At 43.5% G+C, this 21,217-nt stretch overlaps 1 protein-coding gene across 3 annotated transcripts; it reads right to left on the reverse strand.

The window, feature by feature from the left end:
- Positions 1 to 3,017: 3,017 nt before the first annotated feature.
- On the reverse strand, positions 3,018 to 20,090 carry ECSCR (endothelial cell surface expressed chemotaxis and apoptosis regulator). 3 transcript variants are annotated; one of them, XM_084850823.1, is made up of 7 exons: positions 19,979 to 20,090; positions 15,840 to 15,887; positions 14,434 to 14,547; positions 12,413 to 12,511; positions 6,411 to 6,447; positions 4,282 to 4,364; positions 3,018 to 3,179 (listed from the first exon to the last, which is right to left on the reverse strand). In XM_084850823.1, exons 1-7 carry the CDS (start codon positions 20,034 to 20,036, stop codon positions 3,145 to 3,147), a joined length of 474 nt encoding a protein of 157 aa, XP_084706949.1. In that variant the 5' UTR covers positions 20,037 to 20,090; the 3' UTR covers positions 3,018 to 3,144. The 3 variants fall into 3 exon arrangements, with proteins under 3 accessions (XP_084706949.1, XP_084706950.1, XP_084706951.1); XM_084850824.1 differs by lacking the exon at positions 15,840 to 15,887 and having other exon boundaries at positions 3,029 to 3,179; XM_084850825.1 differs by lacking the exon at positions 12,413 to 12,511 and having other exon boundaries at positions 3,034 to 3,179.
- Between the last annotated feature and the right edge of the window lie 1,127 nt (positions 20,091 to 21,217).

Below are 21,217 nucleotides of genomic sequence, written 5' to 3' on the forward strand. Positions count from 1 at the left end.
GGATTATCACTGGAAGGTGTAAGGGCTAACTTCCTCCTGATGCAACTTTGTTCACTTTTATTTACTGGTAGATTAATCTGTGCAAATACACACCCTCCCCTGGACACTTCAAGAATTCCCTCTATGGTATCAGGTTCAAATAAATTTGTAAGGCCACAAGCCTCCTTCTCTCGTGTATTTTTTGGGTATAAAGAATGGGAGAGCCCTAATGCCAGAGGCAGTGCCAGATTCTCAGATAGTCTTGAGATTAAAATACCACTCTCAACAAAAGCATCTCTGCAGTCATAAACAACTCTGGCCTTGCCCCGCTCACTAAAGATGTCCACTGCACGTGCATAAGTAAAATTATAGCAGAAATATTCTACATGGGCAATAGCCGTTGTGGTAGACAGGCCTGGGAGAATTGCATCCAAGATTATCAGCAAGTGCCATTTGCACTCATGCTGAGTTAAAAGGCCCTCGGGCTTAGAATAATTCTCTAGAACCAGCTTTTGGTGGTTCAGTACTAAATTCCAGTTGAAATCTGTTGCACTCTTCAACTGATCCAGTTTCCTTCTCGGTAAAGCTAGTGTCCAAGGGTCCTGCATATCGGGCACTTGGGCCTGATCCTGTGCTGATGTAAGTGAGGCTAGCTGTAGGGGGAGGCCAAATATATTTTCAAGTTGGTGTTTAACAGTGTCACCACTGAGTTCCTCGTTCTCAGTTTCCTTCTTAACTTTTGGACCTGCTTTCTGCTTAAGACTTTTGTCAATCAGTTTAACGAGTTTCTCAAACTCCATTTTCTTGTATCACATGGTCTTTGCATTTTTAACATTGTTACTCTTCTTTACATTACTACCCCCTTTCTTCTTAGCCACTCTCCTGCTCACCTTCCTTTTCTGAACAGTGGGGTTGTTTATTTGTGCCCCAATTTTGCTTGGCTCCATTCCCGAGCCCGCTCCTCCAAGCTAAGAACCATCTTTTTGATGTAGTTCAACCAGTGTGGTTAGGAAGTTGTTGCATTCTGACAGAAAGGATTTGATATGTTCAAGACCTTCAATCATCATAACGAACCAGCCTGGAACTGGTACTTTTGAAACATTGTCCCCATTTGTTACCTCCTGCTGGTTGGAGGACTTGTTTTTGTTTTCATTGCCATTACTACAGGCCAGCTCCCCAACTTAACATCAGCTCCTTTAATGGACTATCCTGTATAGGTAGCAAAGTTAACCCTGAGGGTGCCAGCACTTGTGCGAGGTTCACAGAGGATACATCCTCATTTGCATCATGAACATTGCCTTTAAATCCAGGGTCCAATCTAAGACGGAATTTGAGGAATTTGGGGAGTGTATGATCATATCATTAACCTCCTCTTCTACTACTTTGGTTGTAATGAATTGTGTGTGTTTTTGGCTTTTTTGTTTATTTAAAGGGATATTCCCTGTGGTGGGAGTGATACCTAGTGCCTGGTAACCCCTTCTAGTAAGTACCATTTTGTTACAGAGATTTCCAGCATTGATTAAAAAAATGGCTATAAAAAGGTTATTAAAATAAAGACAGTTATAAATCCCCAGGAGGCCATTAAAAAGAGTACTCATGGCTTGACAAAATTTATATCTTAAAGTTTGCTTAGTTCAGTTTGCTCAGCTCAATTTTGCTAGTGTCATCCAATTTACTTTCCGCTGTGAGAATTCCATATTAACTTATCTCCCTTTTTGCTGTTGGGTCCTCTGAAAAACACCTCCTCTGCCTAATTGTAGCTTGTATCTGATGTAACAGAAGGGCAAAACTAGTGCTGCAAAAGTGTTCTTCGAAGCTAAAAGCTGAGTAAATGGCTATATTTTGCAGAGCTCAAACACTTCTGCTCAGGCCGCCATCTTGGTCAGTAAATTGCCTGCTCCACTTCAGCGCTTTCAGAGTTCGTTGTCAAGGGAAGCCCCGAAGTGGAGTAGGCAATTCACAAGGAAATTGACACAGCAACTGTACTACTTCAGATTATACATAGCAGACAGGTGAATTTGTGCACTTGTGAAGTTGTGAAGGACTGGGGGGGGGGATTGCAAACCCATTTGCATACTTCTGAAGCATCCAAAAAGGAAAGAAAAATGCTGGGGAATGAAGTAATTGCTCTGAAAAAGGGTCACGATCGTGTGTGTGTGTGTGTGGGGGGGGGCATTCAATAAACTCCTGCCAGCCAATGTCATCTTCTCAGTGTATTACATCTTGAACTGACAAGTTTCCTTATCAGTTTCCTGCCCTGCTTTGGCACTTCCCTTGACCCTGAGCTCTGACAGTGGCAGCTGAATAGCACGGAACTACTGGGGTGGATGGGTGTGGTTACTGCAGGAGTATGTCTACTTACCATGAAGACGGGTTTGTTTTTTCCTGTTAGAAAATTCAAAAAAATACAAAAAACTATTTTCACGATAAGTGCACAACACATACTCCCGCAGTAATTGCACCTACCCACCCCCAGTAGCTCCATCCCATTCAGCTGCCTCCTTTGGAGTCTGGAGTCAAGGGAAGTGTTGAAGTGGGGGAGGAAACTGACACGGAAACTTGTCGGTTCAAGGCTGATGACTGGGATTTCAGCACATACAGTGGGGATAGTGATTTGTGCTGCTGAAGAAAGTAAATAGCAGACAGGAGAATTTGCGCTCCAAAGCAGCAGAAAGGGGGAGTTGTGAATGGAAAAGCTGTGCTGAAAAGGGGTAACCATCGGAGTGGGGTGGGAAGCCGAAAAAGTTTCCCTCTGCAGAGATCAAGATATGAGAGAGGTTGTGCCACAATGGCCGATGGGATATGTGCTGGGAGCACTAAGAGGGGAACAAGCAATGGCAAGCTGCAGAGCACCCAGTTGTCTGTTGGGAGGAATGTGGGTTGGCAAGCAAACAACCAACCCATGGTGGCTTATTCTCAGCATGGCTTATCGTGACATGTGAACCGGCCCATGGTCTCCAGTTAAAGATTCCGGGAGGGAGCCTGGAGCTTTAGACCTTGGGGAACCACTGTCAGTCAGAATAAGCAGTACTAGGCCAGATGGACCAATGGGCTCATTGATAAGGCAGATTTATATGTTTATATCCCAGATACAAACAGAAATTCTTGCATCCCCCCCCACACACACACTATGACTAAAAAAAATTGCAACGTTGTAACATTTCCTTATTCTTCATGTGCAACCATTGTCTTCACAGCACCTGGAAAAGCAAACAAGACAAAACTAGTAGACCCCGGTGGTTTAGGTACAGAATACAAAGAAATCTTCCTACTTTGGGGGTTCTGTGACTAGACCAGTGGGTAAACAAAACAAGTTGGGGTGAGGAGAATCAACATTATCTAAAGGATAGAAGAAGTAATCTGCAGTCGATACAGGACTTTAGCTCATAAGGAAGTCATATATAGCCAACAGTAGTGACTTCCTGAACTCCAGCACAGAGGTCATTCATGGACTTGTGTGCAGATTCTAATTAACGTCACACTTCACCCTGATGCAACAGGGGGCGAGGCAAGACAGTGTGGCTCACTCCATGGGCTCAGCGGAGTGACCAGCTGTGATTTGGCTCCTCCCTGAATTGTTTCTATTCAGGCTGATCATTATACAAATAAATATGCAGCTCCTAAGAACTGGTGCCTGAGTTCGGTTGTTTCCCTCTTTCCTCCCTATGCCTTTTTCCTTTTGCCTCAAATCTTCAGACTGTAATCGTCTAGGCAGAGATTTTCTTGTTTCAATCTGTGTACAATACTGAGGGTGCAATCCTATGCATGTTAAGACAGGAAAAAGTCCTACAACTCCCAGCATTCCCCAGCCAGCATGCAAGCAATCCTATGCAAGTATGCTGGCTGGGGAATGCCAAGAGTTGTCAGATTTGTCATGCATAGGATTGCACCCTTAGTAAATTTTAGGCACTTTATAAGTGATATTAATACTTTTATGGAATTAAAGATGGCTACTAGGTTTCAGGAACACTCTTGTATAGCCAATATGAGCAGAAATCTCAGGAAGCATTTGACTTTGCTCTAATCACTGAGTCTGCCATCATGATTGCTTGAGTATAAAACTAAAGTGATCTAAATGAGTACATCACAGAAGACTCCAAACACTTCAGAAAAATTTCTATTGCATTGGTAGTGGATCTATTTCCCCACTGAGAAAGGTAGGGTTGCAGGCTTTTTTGCCTTTATAAATGGTGTGTCTCTGGATTACTCAAGCTATAGGCGACTGGTCCCTCCCACTAAGACTTGCACATAAGTTAGAAAAAGCTCTGGGTCATGGGCCCCACCCCACCCCTGCACACTTACCCTTATTGTTGCTTGTGCTTAAGTCCTTCATGGAGACTAGCAGGATGTTCTTCTTGCTAGCTGTGGCATCCGCATCAGAGCAGCTGCCAAAAAGAGAAGGCGCAGGGCACATTACTTTGTCAGGCTGCTTCATCAGAAAATGTGTTCCTACCTGCAGGTTACTGACACTTCATAAGAGGGCACCTCAGTGCATTGGGGATCATTCATGTGTCACTCGCTGTTTCAGCTCCATTCTGCCAATACTGTGAATCGCAATAGCCTCAACGAATTCTGCTCAGAAGCTTCCTACAGATTCCAAAGTTATGGGAAAGCCCTTGATTCTTCCGACCCATATGTGGAAACGTAGGTCAGAAGCCTGATCCAAAGTTGGGGGTTATTGATTTGGTTTTAGAAATAAGAAATATGTTGAGGGCAGAGCCTGGCGTGTGCATCTTATGTGCTTCATTGGTCTTGGGATAAGTTCTTTTACTTAGCCAAACAGCTAGGAAGACTCTCAGTGCTGAATGTGCTGCTTTTTTGCCTCCAGGGAGAGAGGTAATGGATCATCTTGCTTTTAGTGTGCAAGCCCCCTCTCCTTCTATCCCCTGGCTTACTCTCAAAAAAGCATGTGACTTTACAGTACCACCAAATAATTACCTGTGCCTCATTAATTTAGTGCCATGCTGAGATTCAACACCTGGGGGAGGTAGAGAGCAAGGAAGTATGCCTGTCTCCCGTCTTCAAAGCACGTGGCTTTATATCAACTGTTCACCTTACAGGCATTAAAACTGAAAGCCATATTACAGGAAAAGGAAACTCATCAAACTTTTGGCTAACCTAGAGTTTGCCAGCAAAGATGAGTGTAAAAAGCTGGAAACAAACATCCCTTAAGAAACTGGAAAGCTTCTGGAAACACACACACACACACACACACTCACACGGCAAAGTAGTAATTTCACCCTGGAAGTGAATGACTGAAAACTAAGAAACTAAGAAAGAAAAGGAGAAAAAACATCCTAAAACCTCTAATTTCTGTATAGGTCTTAGCGGGATGGGCTAGTCCTGTTCAACTGAAGTAATTAAAAAAGAAGAAGCAAAGTTGGCCAAAAAAAATGACAAAAGCTGTATTAGGGTAATACTTTTTATTAGGTCAACTCAAGGGCCCCAAAATACTGTGCAATGTGTCAAGTTCTCGAGAACTCTTCATCAAGATGTTAAAGTATGTATGTATGTATGTATGTATAGATAGATAAATAAATAAATAAATGGGTGGAGGAGAAAAGTGGCTGTTGTTCAAGCCATGGAGTCTCTATTTGGTTACAGTCTTAAGATGGAACATGGGAGGAAGCTGCAGACATTCATATTAGACTCTACCAGATACCGACTGGGTTCACACAACACACTAACCTACACTTAGTGGTTGAGTGCGGGTTGTTTTTGAACCCTGGGTTGTTTGCTGAACCGTGGGTTAGCGTGTTGTCTGAACCCAAGACATTTTCTGCAGGGTGGCTTGTTAACCATGCAGTGTGGCTTATTTTTCTCAAACAAGCCACCTTGAGAACCCATGGTTTGTTGTTGGGTTGTTCAGGGTAGTTAATTAACAAGCCACCCTGGGGAAAATGTCCTGGATTCAGACAACACATTAACTCACAGTTTTATAATAACCCACACTCAACCACTGAGTGTGGGTTAGCGTGTTGTGTGAACAGCCCCAATGAGATGGCATCAAATTTATCTGGGACTCTCCCAAGGGTTACTAGGAAGAAGAAGGGAAAAAACTATTTTTGATCCCTCATTTCTCGAGGGGGGGGGAGGCTCGTAAGCCAAACTTTCTAAATGGGAAAAAAATGTCAGTATCTATGGCTGGATGATATGGACAGAAAGGAAGACTTTTGACTGCCAACCTGAATGGATTAGCCTGCATGGTCTTACAGAATTCATACCCACATGAGTGGCAAAGTTACCCAATCTCAGTAAAGATCTTAGTTATGTGTTTGGAACAATGCATCAATCAGAGGCAGACAGGACCCATTTCAGGAGCAACAGAGAGATGAAAGAAGTGTTTATCCCAATTGGCAGCAGAACAAAAATAAACACTTGGTCATTTTTAAGAAGTAGGCAAATAAAAACAAAAAGATTAAGAGGTTTACCTATAAGACACCACTGGATGTTGAGGTTTCTGTTTATCTGCCAAAAATAGAAAAATCTGTTACAGTTATACATTAGAAGTTGAAGATGTGTACAAATAAATTCTAAATAAAGTCATAGAATCATAGAATAGCAGGGTTGGAAGGGGCCTACAAGGCCATCGAGTCCAACCCCCTGCTCAGTGCAGGAATCCAAGTCAGAGCATCCCTGACAGATGGCTGTCCAGCCTCGTCTTGAATGCCTCCAGTATGGCAGAGCCCACCACCTCCCTAATGTTGTTAATTTTGTCCTAACTGTTGAATATCTATATTTATATCAATACCTATTTTCTGATAACCAAACTGGACTGGGAAACAGAATGAATAGATAGGAGTTGACTTTTATTTATTTTTTTAAATCATAGGCTGACTTTAACAGTTAAACCCTTTGAGCTCCTTGTGAAGCAATAATGCAACTACTTCACAACTGAACCAATATGTAGTGCTTCTCCATAAAGCATGTCAAAGTGCAGTAGTAAATGTAGGTTGGGCTGAAAGTTGGACATGGGGTGCAGCATTCATGAGCAGCCAAATCAGCTGGTTCTCTGGAGTTGCCTTTTGCGCATTTACTGCAAATGATGGCTGTGTAAAAGCTTTCAGTGGCATGCAAAAAGCTGATTCCCAAATGTGGTGACTACCATAAACCTTCCAAAAACACTGGTTGGTGCAACCGGGGGCTGCAGAGGTGAGGTGTAAGCCCCAGGTCAAATAACAGCTTGCTTGAGAATGGGTGGGATGGGGGGAACTAAATCCTCAAATTTAGTTCACTCTATTCAGGAAAGGGGCAGGCTCACATTTTTTAACAATTGACATTTTTTAACACCCTTCTTTTGAATTACTCCATCTTTAGATGCAAGCATTCTCTCCCCATATACATTGAGCTTAGCCTCCCCAGGTATATGGCATGTAGGTGGTGCCCTGGTGGTGCCCTGGTGTGCTTATCTTTGTAAGCCCAATGAGCTGCTGCTTTGACACAATTTCACAATAAGTCTTCTGCCCAGAGGAACCAGTGGGGATCTCTACACCTCAAGTTTATTGTGCATTCACGGTTCCTCACTCACTGAACTGTGTGGGTCCATTACATGATGTCGTCATTGTCCAGTTGTTATTCCACTATTTCCTCCCATCTATCTCGTGTTTTCCTCAAATGGAAAAAATTGGGTATTTTCCCAGATATGCGAGAATGGAGCGCCATGTCCTCCTCGTGTATTTCTCCCCTAGCGTGAATGAAGTGCTGAGTGTGGTTGTTGGGGGCGTGGTCATGATGTCGAAGGTGGTGACGAAGGTCTGATGGGCGCAGCCTTCCCTCTCCTGTGCCATTTTGGCTCCTCGCCATTTTCAGCCTGCCTGTTCAAAACAGAGCGGCAGCAGGGGGCGGCAGAGTGGAGGAGCAGCAGAGGGGCTGAGCGGCAGGGACTGGCCAAAAGCACGGAAGAGGGAGGCGGGGCCCGGGGAGATCATGGGGGGCTGTCTGCGTGTCAGTCCCCATCCACCAGTAATGCGCAAGGGGAGGGAAAGGGGCAGGAAGCCAGGAGCAAGTATCACTGAACCTGGAGCATGTGTATTGCGTCTTCACAGAAACATAACACTATGGGAATGGCCATCTACAGAGAAGTAAGCGTGTGTAAAGGGAATCAGTTGTGATCCTGCATTTAAAACGGAAGTGGAAAGCCCCATTTTAAATGCAGGATTTTAGGCTGGTGTAGAGATGCCCAGTGAATCTGCACAGCCAGTCAGATTTGGCTAGGTGACCATGCCCCTGAGGGCAAACAAAGTTAAGTGTGTTCACACTGGATTAGCCTGGTTTGCCTTCATTGATGTCATGAAGCCAAATCTGATCTGCTATGTGATTACTGATTTGCTCACCGAGTTAAAAGACCCCGTTTTTTTTATGGAGCCACAACAGCAGCTGTTTGGGGCTGCAAAAATACGGCAAATATCCAAACTAATGTGAAAGAGGTAGGGGTGTGTGTGTGTGTGTGTGTGTGTGTGTGTGTAAGTGCTTTCAGGGAAAATTTCAGAGTTCCAAAAGCTCCTCTTTTGTGCCAAAAATGTTAGGCTGGAAATGTTCCATGCAGCCCTAGTATACGCTATGAAATGATAATAAATAACATCCCACACCGCTGAGTGCCTGAGTATATCCAGAGAGAGAGAGAGAGAACAAAATCTGTAGGAAAAACAAGCTTCACGGTACAAAAGAGACTTCCTCAGGAAGGAAGCTAATCAATTTTCAATTTACCTTGGGGAGCTCTGTATGCTAAGGAATCGGCTTTTGGCATGTGCGTGTTTCTAGCCTCAGCTGGTGGAGCCCAAAGAGTTTCATAGGAATGCATATTCAGCCACACTAGAGTGTCCTCCATATTCATTAATACAACATATACTATTTCTCACAAGAACACCCAAAACACTGGAATCAAAACTAGGCACTTCATTGTGACCATAACGGAAGTAGGGGATGGTTGGAGGAATATAAAAATGAAGGAAAGGAAGGGACATTTCTCTCTGGGGGTTTGGGGTGGTAACCTGCACTCAAGTTCACATGTGATTTAACTGGAATAACTACCATCATCCGTAGTTAAATACCAACTTGTTTTCAATACACTCAATATACCCACTTAACCCATAAGCATATGTTGAAAGAATGGATTGTATCCAATATTAGTCTAACTTAAGCACCATTCATGTCGGTGAGTCTACTCTAAGTAGGCCTAACATGTCATACAGCCCAATGAAAAAACACTCACCCACCATGCTTTAGCCTCTCTGAGGGAAGAACATTAAAGGCTGTCAGGACATAACTAGACCACATTAACTAATCTTGGATTATAGTCTGTGTGAGACAGAGGAAATGCTCCATATTTCAGATAATGTTTCTTTCTCATCCCTCATGGATCTCAAACAAATTTTTCTCAATTTTTTAAATAAAGAAAGCACTTCCATGATGGGAGTTATAGTCCAACACATCTGGAGGTCACTCATTTTGAGCAAGACTACCCTAAAGAGGGATGATGATTGATGTGGAAATTATGGATTTGGAAGAAGAGCACATAACAGCATATATTACGGAGTAAGTGAGTTAGTAGATATAAAGTTAGTAGTAATAAACTGTAATTAATTTAAAGTTTCTTGGATAGCCAGCAGAGATAATGAAGGAGTGGGGAAAATGACCAAACCCTCAGGTAGAGAAGAGTAATGGGGCAACAGACTTGAGTATGGAGTTCACAGAGGATGAGAATGTGGAAAGACACATAGAGAGATAATGAGAGAGAGAGAGAGAGAGAGAGAGAGAGAGATTTGCCATACTGAGCTGCATGAAAGAGCAAGACTTCGCAAGAAACAGAGAGAGAAGAGTCAAAAATAGAGCACATGGAAAAGATAGGAACATAGAAGAATGTGAGGCAGGGTGATCAAGAATTTTCTTTCAGAAAGGTTAGACTAGAGAAGATTGGATACCATAGAATCAAAGGAGGCAGAAGAAGAGCAAACAGATACAGTACCAAGATAAGACTGGGTCAGGTTCAGGGTTGAGAGAGTAAGGGAGAGCTGCATCTTGTCACTCTAAAAATAAGAATAAAAGATAGATCTGAGAAGATGAATATAGAGAGTTAAGAGGAGATACAGGGTGCCATCACCTTGCTTCATTCACAGAATTTTATAGGAGGTCCAGATGATATCTTCCACTTGTAACCCTCATAGTCCCATCTCCTCTACTGCCTTTTTTCTTATGCTAAGAAAGACAAGACAGAGTAGCTGCACAATGCCTTCTGATTGTTAGTGGACAACTTGTGGCCTTCCAGATGTTTTGGCCTACAACTCCCATCATCCCTCACCATTGGGTATGCTGGCTAAGGGTGATAGCAACTGTAGGGCAAAACATCTGGAAGGCCACAAATTGCCCACCCCTGACTTTGAAGAACACCAGTAGTAAAAGGAAAGGAAGAATAAGAGGAAGCACTAGCAGAGATAAAGAAAAAATGTTCAGAGGACCGAGCTAGACATGACATTAAATGTGTCTATGCATTTAACATGCATGTTTTAAAAATGCAAATAGCAGCTATGGGAGGGGGCTGATAAAGATTTCAGCAGGGAAGAAGGGGGTGTAATATTTTCCTCCCCTGCTGCAGTCCTGATGAATGTCCCTCCTCCAAAGCCGCTATCTACATTGGGAGGAAACTTCCATTGGCACCATTTGGAACTGTACAGTTCCAGAAGATGATACATTAAAAATATCTAAGGAAGATCGGACAGATTGGATTTCGGAATATGAGAAGGAATGACATCAAGAAAACAAGTAGTTGGGCAAGATGAAAGATGAGCATATAGGGCAGTATCCAACAGTGTCATTCCACTACGCAAATGACCTTGTGCCAGCAGAAATGAGGTTCTGAACTATGTGCAAGAGAAGAACCCAACTAAAGTTATATTTGCGGAGGCCACTGTGCAAGCGGCTCCCCATTATGGTTGCACAACCTGTTGTCCATTGGACTTGCGCAACTGGTTGCACAATGGGTTGTGCAAGCATCATGTGCAACCGCTTGCACAACTGAAAGATTTGGTGGCACTCCGCTAGCACTATTTGGGTTTGTGGAATGACACCACCAGATGCTGCCCAGAGATTAGAAACGGAGATGGGAGAGAAAGGGGAACATGCACTCAAGGAGCACCTCCAGCAACACCAGATAGGCCACTCAACAAGATCAGCCTCCGATGGCCTTCTCTCTGTCCCATCAGCCAGGACCGCTAGGCTGGTGAGGACGAGGGAGAGGGCCTTCGCTGTGGTGGCCCCCGCTCTGTGGAACTCCCTCCCTAGGGAACTCCGCCATGCCGCCTCTGTAATGAGCCTCCGCCATGGATTAAAAACATGGTTGTTCAGGTAGGCATTTGGGGTGGGCTAGGGTAGTTTTAAAAATGTGATGTTTTTAATGTTGAATTGTATTGTTTTTAATTGTTTTTATTGTTGTACATTGCCCAGAGTGGCCGGGTGACCGGTCAGATGGGCGATTAAATAAATAAATAAATAAATAAATAAGCAAGCAAGCAAGCAAGCAAGCAAGCACAGGGTATATCAGAAGAATGAGAAGAAGAAACAAGTAAAGTGCAGACAGCTACAACTGATCAATAAAAAAATGTCCAAACATTTTGGGAGAAAAAGACAGAACAGAAGGAGAACAGAAAAAAGGGCCAGGTATGTGGAAGAGATGCTTAAGAGACAAATTGACAACAAATTAAAGAACCAAAATGTTCTTTAACAAGGAAGAACACAATATAGACCCAAACATGAACTTACAATGAAAATAACCACCCTTGGAGCAAGTTTATGCCTTAGTTGCTCAGTCACCATGTGGATGTATAAGCAAAGATGCTGTGGTGGTGATGGCAGTGAGTCCACAGTATTAGATCACTCTAAAAAAAGAAGAGTGTGCAGTGATAAGAATAGGTAATAATTTGTCGAGAGACTGAAAAGCAAAAAGGGTTTTAAAAGTTAAGAGAGGAAAGAAAAGCCCCAGCACGTTTAAGAGAACATGCATTACAAAAGTTGTGGAAACAAGAGGGGAGGAAAGAAAGGAATATAATGTGAAAGAGAAAATATGGTGGGAGACAGGAGAAAAAGTATATTGGAGCACACAGCTATAAAGTATGGGAGCAGTGAGAAAACTAAGATGGTCTCCAGCATTAGTTGTGGAATTGTATTGACCAATAAGATTGAAGGAAGCAAGAAGGATGATAAATGGGCAGATACTGGATAAGCAGTGGAATCAAAATGCATCTTAATCTCCCCTAAATAGGCAATAAAGAACACAGAATAGACACTAAGTTGAGAATCAAAGTCAAGAAAGGTGAACAGAGAACTAGGGTATGGCAGACAACCGCAAGGAGAACATTAAATCAATAAAATTAAACTGACAATCAGATATGACTATAACCCCTTCAGCATTATTACAATGAATACAAGCATTAGTAAATACCTTCTGCATCTTTGCAATGACGACATCTGAACCTTAGGCTGACCACGCTGACCAGGATGATCACAATAACCACCAGAATGGCTATGAAGATGATAACACCTGTGTAATCATAGAATAGTGGGGTTGGGAGGGGCCCACAAGGCCATCGAGTCCAACCCCTGCTCAGTGCAGGAATCCAAGTCAGAGCATCCCTGAGAGATGGCTGTCCAGCCTCGTCTTGAAGGCCTCCAGTGTGGGAGAGCCCACCACCTCCCCAGGTAATTGGTTCCATTGTTGTATTGCTCTAACAGTCAGGATGTTTTTCCTGATGTTCAGCCGGAATCTGGCTTCCTGTAACTTGAGCCCATGATTCCGTGTCCTGCACTCTGGGATGATCAATAAGAGATCCTGGCCTTCCTCTCTGTGACAACCTTTCAAGTACTTGCAGAGCGCTATCATATCTGCCCTCAGTCTTCTCTTCTCAAGGCTAAACATGCCCAGTTCTTTCAGTCTCTCCCCATAGGGCTTTGTTTCCAGTCCCCCGATGATCTTTGTTGCCCTCCTCTGAACCCTCTCCAGCTTGCCTGCATCCTTCTTCAAGTGCAGTGCCCAGAACTGGACACAGTACTCCAGATGAGGCCTAACCAGTGCTGAGTAGAGGGGAACTAGTACTTCCCGGGACTTGGAAGCTATGGTTCTATTAATGCAGCCCAAAAGAGCATTTGCCTTTTTTACAGCCACATCACATTCTTGGCTCATATTCAGCTTGCGATCTGCAACAATTCCAAGATCCTTCTCGCTTGTCATATTGTTGAGCCAAGTATCCCCCATCTTGTAACTGTGCATTTGGTTGGTAATGGGGGGAATAAACAACCAATAATTGCCGCCACCTCTAGGTTTCTATTCAACATCTTGTTGAAATCAGTGACAACAGATGTGGATGATCTGACAATGGTGCTGTTAAGCCAAAATGACAAAGCAGCCAACAAAAGGGGTAGGGGAAGGGAGGGGGAGGGGTGCCATCAAGGGTGGGCAGCTGAACAGGCCTGTCCCCAGACAGCTGTCCTTATGCTTGTAAAGAGTTTGGGAGGGCACCCATTTCTGCACATTCAGCTTCCGAGTTCTCATACACAAACTAAACAAGAGCAGCAATGAGCACACGCTACCACAATGTTTCAGAAATGTCCTTAGGGCTGTCATAGATATATTGACCTCATTTAAAAGTCAAATGGAGATACTGGAAAAACAGCAGTCCTCTTATGCTATGATAGCAAATGCCCCAGAAGAAATTTCACTGATCAGTCTGTAACAAGTGGAATGTAACAACTGCCATGCTAGTGACAACATCGTATTCTTTGGCACTGCAAGGTGATCAAGATCTCATGGCAGCACCGTAACAATAGTTTGGAGTATGTTCTATCAGTAACAATGATCAGTCAGTGGAGGCTGGTGGCTCCAGTTCTGGGAACTCTATTCCCAAAATGGGTTCAGCACCTTGGGTAGCTCCTTTAGGGTTCTGGCTGGTTCTGACTAAAACCCAGAATGGAACCATAGCCCCACCAAAATCAGAGCCACCAGCCTCCACTGTGATCGTTATTGGACAGCATAGCAGTATTGTGCAAAGTGATTAAATGGCAGAGATTTCAGTGGCATGTGTGTTGATGAATAAGTGCTCTGCCAGCACCACCCACCACCAGTGTCCATGCCAGCAGCGCAACATTGTCAAAGAGCCAATGCCCATGTGCTCTCTGTGCAATCAGGAACCACAGCTGTGCAGCGTTCCCAGTTGCAATTTGTATTGTTTTGTTGTTGTTGTTGTTTTTACTGTGCTGCTATTGTGTGTTTGGTTTTCTTGTTGCTGAGTTGGATTTCTAAGATTTATGTTGTTTTTTTACAGTATTATTGTTATATTTTCAGAGAACTTGTTATAAGATATCTAACAAGCATAAATAGTAATAAAGCCCATGCCAACAAACCTAAGCCATCTGTATCACTTCCTTCTTCTCCAAACTGTAACACCACATCTTGATGTCCCTACTTACTTAATGCTGCCACTGTTAGTGCTGCTGATTTGTCTTCTGTAGAGGAAGGCGTAGTGAGAAAATCTGTCCGTGCATCCTGAAAACGTTTTGTGGGAGTCACCAACTGAGATATACCTGTGGAAATTAGGAGGAAGGAATGGAGAAGTAGCGAGGAGAATAGCTATACACCAGATATAGAGGAAACGAAGCAAGGCCCTGCATCATCTTGTTAATGAGGCAGGGTAGAGACTGAGCCATTCTACATGGGCAGCAACAAAGCTGGGGGTTCTGGTGTTGTGGGTGGCTGGCTTCAGCGGGAGAACCCAGCTCCCCATGTCAGAGTACAGCACGGCTTTTCCTCAACAGCTTCACTTCTGCCCACTGTTCTCCTTCACCTCAGCACACGGAATCCCCTGCAGAAACACGCATGGCTGCCACTCACACTGTGGGAGGCAAAGGAGGCCCAGAGTGCAAAGTATTCTCCTGACGTTCTGGAAGGGCTGCAAAATGCACCTTTTTAGAAAACCCCTTGGGTTGGGGATCTTCACTGCTGCAATCAATTATAGTCATATCTAGTTATATTAAACATGTATATAAATAGTTATATAGTTACATAAGAAAACATTTTTATTAATATGCATTTTAGTATGCTGTAAGCTGCCTTAAGTCGCGGAGAGGCAGGTTTTAAATTAATAAATACATTCTGATGTTTTCCTGTTCCAGACTCACTCCCTTGGCTGTTATTACCTTCTCCCCTTGCTACAATTTTTGACCAAGTCCAATGTTACCATTTTTGATGCAGCGGGGGCTTACACCTCCGAGCAAGGACAGGCAAAGAGCGATCATGGCAAACACAGCATGGGAGCAGGATGGCGGTGGCTCGCTCACTTACCATCTAAAAGGTCTTTAGGCTACCATGAATTTAGCTGTGCTGGAACAACCCTAGATAAAGGGACCCACCAAAATGAGTTTATGTTGTCTTTCTCACATAAATAAAAATTATTTTTTACATTTAGGAATATTTATTACCACAGTATGCTCAGGCAGTTGCACATTATGCACAGTGAGAAGTGAGGCTACAGCACATCCTTCCCCACCCTGGCATCCTCCAGATGTGTTGGACTACAACTCCCATCATCCCCAGACAGCATGGCCACTGGCGGCGGGCATCTGGAGCGGAAGTTGGGGAAGGTTGCTATAGCATTTCCCTACCATAGAATCTACCCATGGAGCTGATCCTGTATTGCAGATACTAGAGATGAAAGGGAGGATAAAGACTAATAATTGATTGGCTGAAGAAGAAAAATTATGTTTTGATTCTGTTTCTTATACTCTGTCAGGATCACACAAGGGTTTTTTGTTACAGGATCACTTACAGGATCTTATGTAAAAGATAACATAACATGTAATAGTAGTGTGCCTTCTACCTGTCAAGGATGGAAGTGTGATGCTTCCATTTTTGTTGGACTCAGAACCTGCAAGCAAAGTGAAAAATATTAACTCTGTTATGATATATTTCTACAGGGAAGTGTTCAGTTCCCTACATCTTATGGTATCTAAAGTAAAGACTGTGAAATCAGATTTTAGTTCTCTTCATTTTGCCTCCTAATGGCCCACTCCTTCCCACGTAATAACTAAAAGTTTAAATATTCCAACCTAACTCAGCAACATTTCTCCTTCTCTTCTTGTATCTTAACAAAAATCTTCACACCTCGGTCAGAGTTCACATGTGCAGACCTCCTTCAGGTCCATATCCTAACATTAGACAACCCCACTATACACTCATCAGAGCGTATGTGCATAATGCTAAGATAGTAAAACCAGACCTATGCAAAATTAGACTCAGATGCTCATGCCCCCTTCAGATCAGATCACATCCCCCGATGCCCATCAGACTTCAATACACAAGTACATCCTCCATATTTGATCAAATGCCCTTCCCCTTGTCCGTCTGTCCCCTTGTGGCTCCTTCTCCTCCTTTCTCTTTTGTTCCATTTCTCTCCCTTGTTGTGCCATTCTACAGTTGGTTCTCCATTTAATTTTGTAGCTAAATTGATGCACTACCTTTGTCTTCCATTTTAAATTCGTTTATCTTACTGCTTTTAAAAAATATATTGCATTAAGACATTTCTAAAACAATACAAGGATTCCTTCTCAGGGAAAGGAAAATAAAAACCCTGTGCAATTTACAACATGGAACTTCCACCCTCAAAACTCTATAGCTGCCAGTTAAGGGCAGCTTCAGGCAAAACCAGATGAACCAGAGATCCTGGATCTGACCTCCTGTATTTCCATATGTTTGTATAAAGCAGCGATGGTAGAGGCTGCAATTTGGATCAAGACTACAGTGCTGGAGGAGTGGAATTAATCCTTTCCACTCACTATTTTCATGGTGGAAAATTACCCCATCCAAAGTGGCTATTGCTCTGTTGGAGGAAAACCACAATTTGCTGCCATTATGTGCAAACTGGAAGTGAGGTCACAGGGGTTGGTTGTTGTTGGTTGTTGTTGTTTTTGCACTTCATTCCCTTCTGACCTGAGAATAAAATTCTTTTTCTCTCCACATATGTTTACATATACTTGTGAGTTTAAAATAACACTTTATGAATCTGATGAACTGGATTCTAGTCCATGAAACATATGCCATCATAAATATGATAGTGTTTAAGATACCACACAACTCTTGGTGGGGGGGTGGGGTGGGGTGGGGTGGGGCTAGAGTCACCAGTTCAGATGAGGAATGGCTTTTTCAGCCACCCAATGAGTGGCAATGCATTTTCTGCTACTGATGTTCAAACTGATTCCCTTCTGTTTTATTACCCTCCCATTGGGCTCTTATGAGTGGGAGAGGGGTCTAGAAGTTATTGTGTTAAGTGTCCTGATTATTTCCCCATTCCAGAGGCCAACCAGGGCTAAACTACCTGCTGCATCAGCAGGAAAAGACAAAACTAGGAATCCATCAGGATCCATCAGTCTGGGAATGGATGATCCCAATTGGTCCTCCATCTTTGTGGAGTTTCAGGGGGCCCATTAGTCTAACCCACAAGTACTGATCTGCCAGTGATAAAGGAGCTATATTAAAGCCCCCCCCATCAAATCCTCCTGACATGAGCAAAACCCCAAATCACGGGAGTGCCGTTTCAAACATGTGGAGCCAGGTTATAATTTGAGACAGGCCTGCAGCTGCCATGGCACCCTGAGCTACACCATATAAGTGGGCCCCGGCATGGATGTTGAAACCCCTCAGGACAACCAGCCAGGGGGTCCCCACCCAGACCTCCTCCACCAGCTCAGGCAAGGTGACTCTTAGACAGTGGGGTTGACAGCACACTAACAAGAGCCTCATACCAGGTACACACACATTTGAAACTAGGTGACCATTCAACCAGATACCTGATGAATAAAATTAAATCCTTATAGATTATGTCAATCAGCCTCTTCCCTGCACATGGGTGCTAGGCCAAGAACACATATGGACGTATCTGAAAAAGATGGGTCTCCACCCCACCCCAACTCGCTTTACTCTGTTCATCCAGAATTTAGTCCCTAATGGTAGCTGTCTTCCAATTTATTGACCTGGCGTTAACCAAGAGTTGCTTAAGACTTGATGGGCTGCTGGGATGGGACCCAGGGGACCTTGACTGGAAGGAGGACCTGAAGAGAGGACCAGTGTGCTGCAACTATTAAAAGTGTAAAACTAAGACTGGGAGACCTAGGTTTACATCCCACTCAGCCATGAAGCTGATGGAGTGACTTTGGCCAGCTACCTCACAGGGTTTTTGTGAGGATAAAATGGGAGGAAGCCACCTTATGAGCACCTTAGAGGAAATAAACAATAACAAACATACATACAAAGGGGGACATGTAAGTTTCTAATCTTCCTTTCCCTATTCTGGCTCATCCACTTCCCATGATACATATCTCCCTATACCCCCATACACTCCCCCAACCTGCACCCCACAAGAGGTCTCTGCTGGAAATTGTGGAAAGACAACTCTCACTGAGGGCCAATACATACATACATACATACAGGCAACCCATCCAGACTGAGTATTCAAACAGAAGAAAAAAAGAGGGAACCCTTGTTCTCACTCCTGTTTATCGAGATGACGAAAGGGACAACCCCCTTTAGATCAACCAACTGGCAGCACCACACTGCCCTCAGTGGTTCTGGGGGATATCCTTCTTCCTGGAAGTGGCTGCTGGGTTCCTCATGCTTCTCATGGGTTCCTCATGCTTCTCATGGGTCTCTCACCCAGCCAAACTGGTTCAGTGGCATCCTCCCAGGTAATGGCAGCAGCAGAGACAGATCCTGGGGGTGCAGGATAGTTGTCCTGTAATCCCTCCCCAGACCTGTCATTGTTCTCTGGCTACTGCATGGTATTGTTGTTGGTATTCCTATGTATCATATTTTAATTCCTATCCTTAAGGAGCCTTCCAAAACTCACTTCAGATGTCAAGTGAGAATGTGCAAGCATGTGTACACAAGCTCTCAAGCACACATGCAATAGAGGAAGTCCAGAAGTCATACTATGAGCTAAAACATGAGTCAGATTTTGAGGACAATTCCTTACAAAGGTTGCACACATCAGGGTCTGTTCTCTGACAGTATGTATTTTATCCCTCAATAATGATATCTGGCAGGCATCAGCATTGCTTTATTTTCAGTGTCTGCTAAAGACATTTTTATTTACAAGATTTTTCTGAAGAACCAGTCACTGTTTTACTGATAATACATGATTTTAAATATTTTTATTCTTTATATTTGATTAATTTTTCTTTACTGTTCACTTCTCAGGTATCCTTTTTAGATATAGAGTGGTTTATATGTTTTGGAAAATACATAAATTCATAGATCCTGACTATGGCAAAAAGAAAGCACTGCTTATGCTATAAAAACATATCATGTGCATACGCATTATAATATTTACAAAAATTATTTTAAAAGCCTGTTGCCTTCCATATCTTATATTTATTCAACATTTGTTTTTAATTAGAAGCTCCATCAGGTTTTCTTCTACAAATAATTAAATCTGAATGAAATACCACCATCCGGCTGGTGAACCAGCCACTCCTTTGTTGCAAAAGTTCATGCTATATCATTTCATTTGTGTATAGTAGCCAGTCTGTAATCCCCAAGAGCCAACATCTGTTAATAGCACAATACAACAGCAGGAGGGTTTTGGACTGCATTTTTTTCTAGCCAGATTTGTTCTTTTCCAGCCAGTCAAGTGGAAAGAGCCCAATTTACATGAATACAGAGAAATGCTTTACTTTATCTCTCGATGAATTTATTCTGAGTCGGCACGTAAGCCAGCACTGTGTCCTCTGACTGGCAGCAGCTCCCCAGGGTCCCAGGCACAGAGAGGTCTTGCCCAATCCAGAAGATGTGTAACTATTAACACCAAAAACTGGAACTGAGGCATGCGAACCATGCATTTGACTGCCAACTGAACATGATTAAGGCTGTGATCCTCAACACACTGACTAGAGAGTTAGCTCTGTTGAATACAGGAGACTCACTTCTAAGTAGGCATGCCTGGGATGGGGCAATAAAGTCCCTTACCTTGCAGAAGAACACAGTCCCATATCCACAAAAGCACCAGCAGTTTTAAAGCTGTCATGGTGCCTCCACTGGCCACTCCTTAGTGCCCTACTGCTCTGTTCATTCTGTGATCAGAAAAAACAACGGGAGAGGAGACTTTTGCCTGCATGCACTGATTGTCCGATGGCTTCCTGTGGAATAATGGAAGGAAGCAGTCTGGATCAACAAGCGGATTGAAGCTGTGGAATTCTTCTCTTGCCCATGATAGTTTCCAAGGATGTGAGACAGAATTTACCAAATACAAAAGAAATTTCAGCACTGTTGTTGTTGGAAGACTCTACACTTTACTTATGAGAAATCTGCAGAGAATGAAAATAGTAACAGAGTACAGAAACTCTATTGCTAATGTTGTTTTGAAGGTGGGACTAATAGCCTGTGCACCAAGTGAGAAGTCAGGTCCTCTGGAAATGTAATAATTTTATCCAAGGTGCTTGCTTTGGGCAAGCACATTCCTCTCCTCCTTGCCCAGTCCTCAGAGCCCTTCACTGGTTCACAGTGTGTGTATGTGTATAGAACAGAAATATGTTTTAGAAATTGTTACCCAACAGAATGCCTTCAATTCTGCCCTCTTTTTAAAGTGCTGTAGTGCGTAATCCTATCAGTTGTTTCCTCGATGATCGGAAGCCCCTGACCTCGGAGGCATCTGATCATCCTATGCAGGGCAGGAGGAGTGGCGAAGGTGATCTTTGCCTCCCCATCCTCCCTCCCTGCATTTTTCTCTAGATGGGCTTTTTTGCCTGTCTAGCTGGGGCGCCTTGGAGGGGAAGGAGGCTGGCAGAGGCGCAGGGTAACTTGCATCCTGGCCTCTCCAGTCTCCTTCCCTCCCTGCCCACAGAAAGGCCCCTTTCTCCTCACCTCCAAGGTTGGGTTCCCAACCTCAGAGAGCAGGTGGCATGGGTCTTTCCATGCTGGCTGCGAGTGGGAGTTGGAGGGGGTTTGGAGTTCCAGATCCCCCTGCCGAGGTCAAAGCAATGTCTCCGAACTCAGGCTGGCAAATCCTAAATATCCTATGGCCCCTCAGACACTGCCTAGGGCCATAGGATTACTCCCTTATACATTATATTTTCTCCAGTGACTACTCCTACCCACATACCCATTTTCTGTGAACATTGCTAGAAATTGCTGTGTTGGTCAAATGAGAAAAACAGAGGAAATTAGACATACATTATATATTACTCTGTTGTTAGTCTTTTATATATA

This window comes from Heloderma suspectum, chromosome 4 (assembly GCF_057233095.1).
Source record: "Heloderma suspectum isolate Gila_16-S chromosome 4, 16-S_ref, whole genome shotgun sequence".
NCBI classification, from domain to species: domain Eukaryota; kingdom Metazoa; phylum Chordata; class Lepidosauria; order Squamata; family Helodermatidae; genus Heloderma; species Heloderma suspectum.

Excerpts from the sequence above, each read along its gene's own strand:
- ECSCR (XM_084850823.1), bottom strand. The coding sequence starts at position 20,036 with ATGACAGCTTTAAAACTGCTGGTGCTTTTGTGGATATGGGACTGTGTT. Across the intron at positions 15,888-19,978 it reads GGACTGTGTTCTTCTGCAAG|GTTCTGAGTCCAACAAAAAT; the intron begins GTAAGGGACTTT and ends CTTTGCTTGCAG. Across the intron at positions 14,548-15,839 it reads CACACTTCCATCCTTGACAG|GTATATCTCAGTTGGTGACT; the intron begins GTAGAAGGCACA and ends TAATTTCCACAG.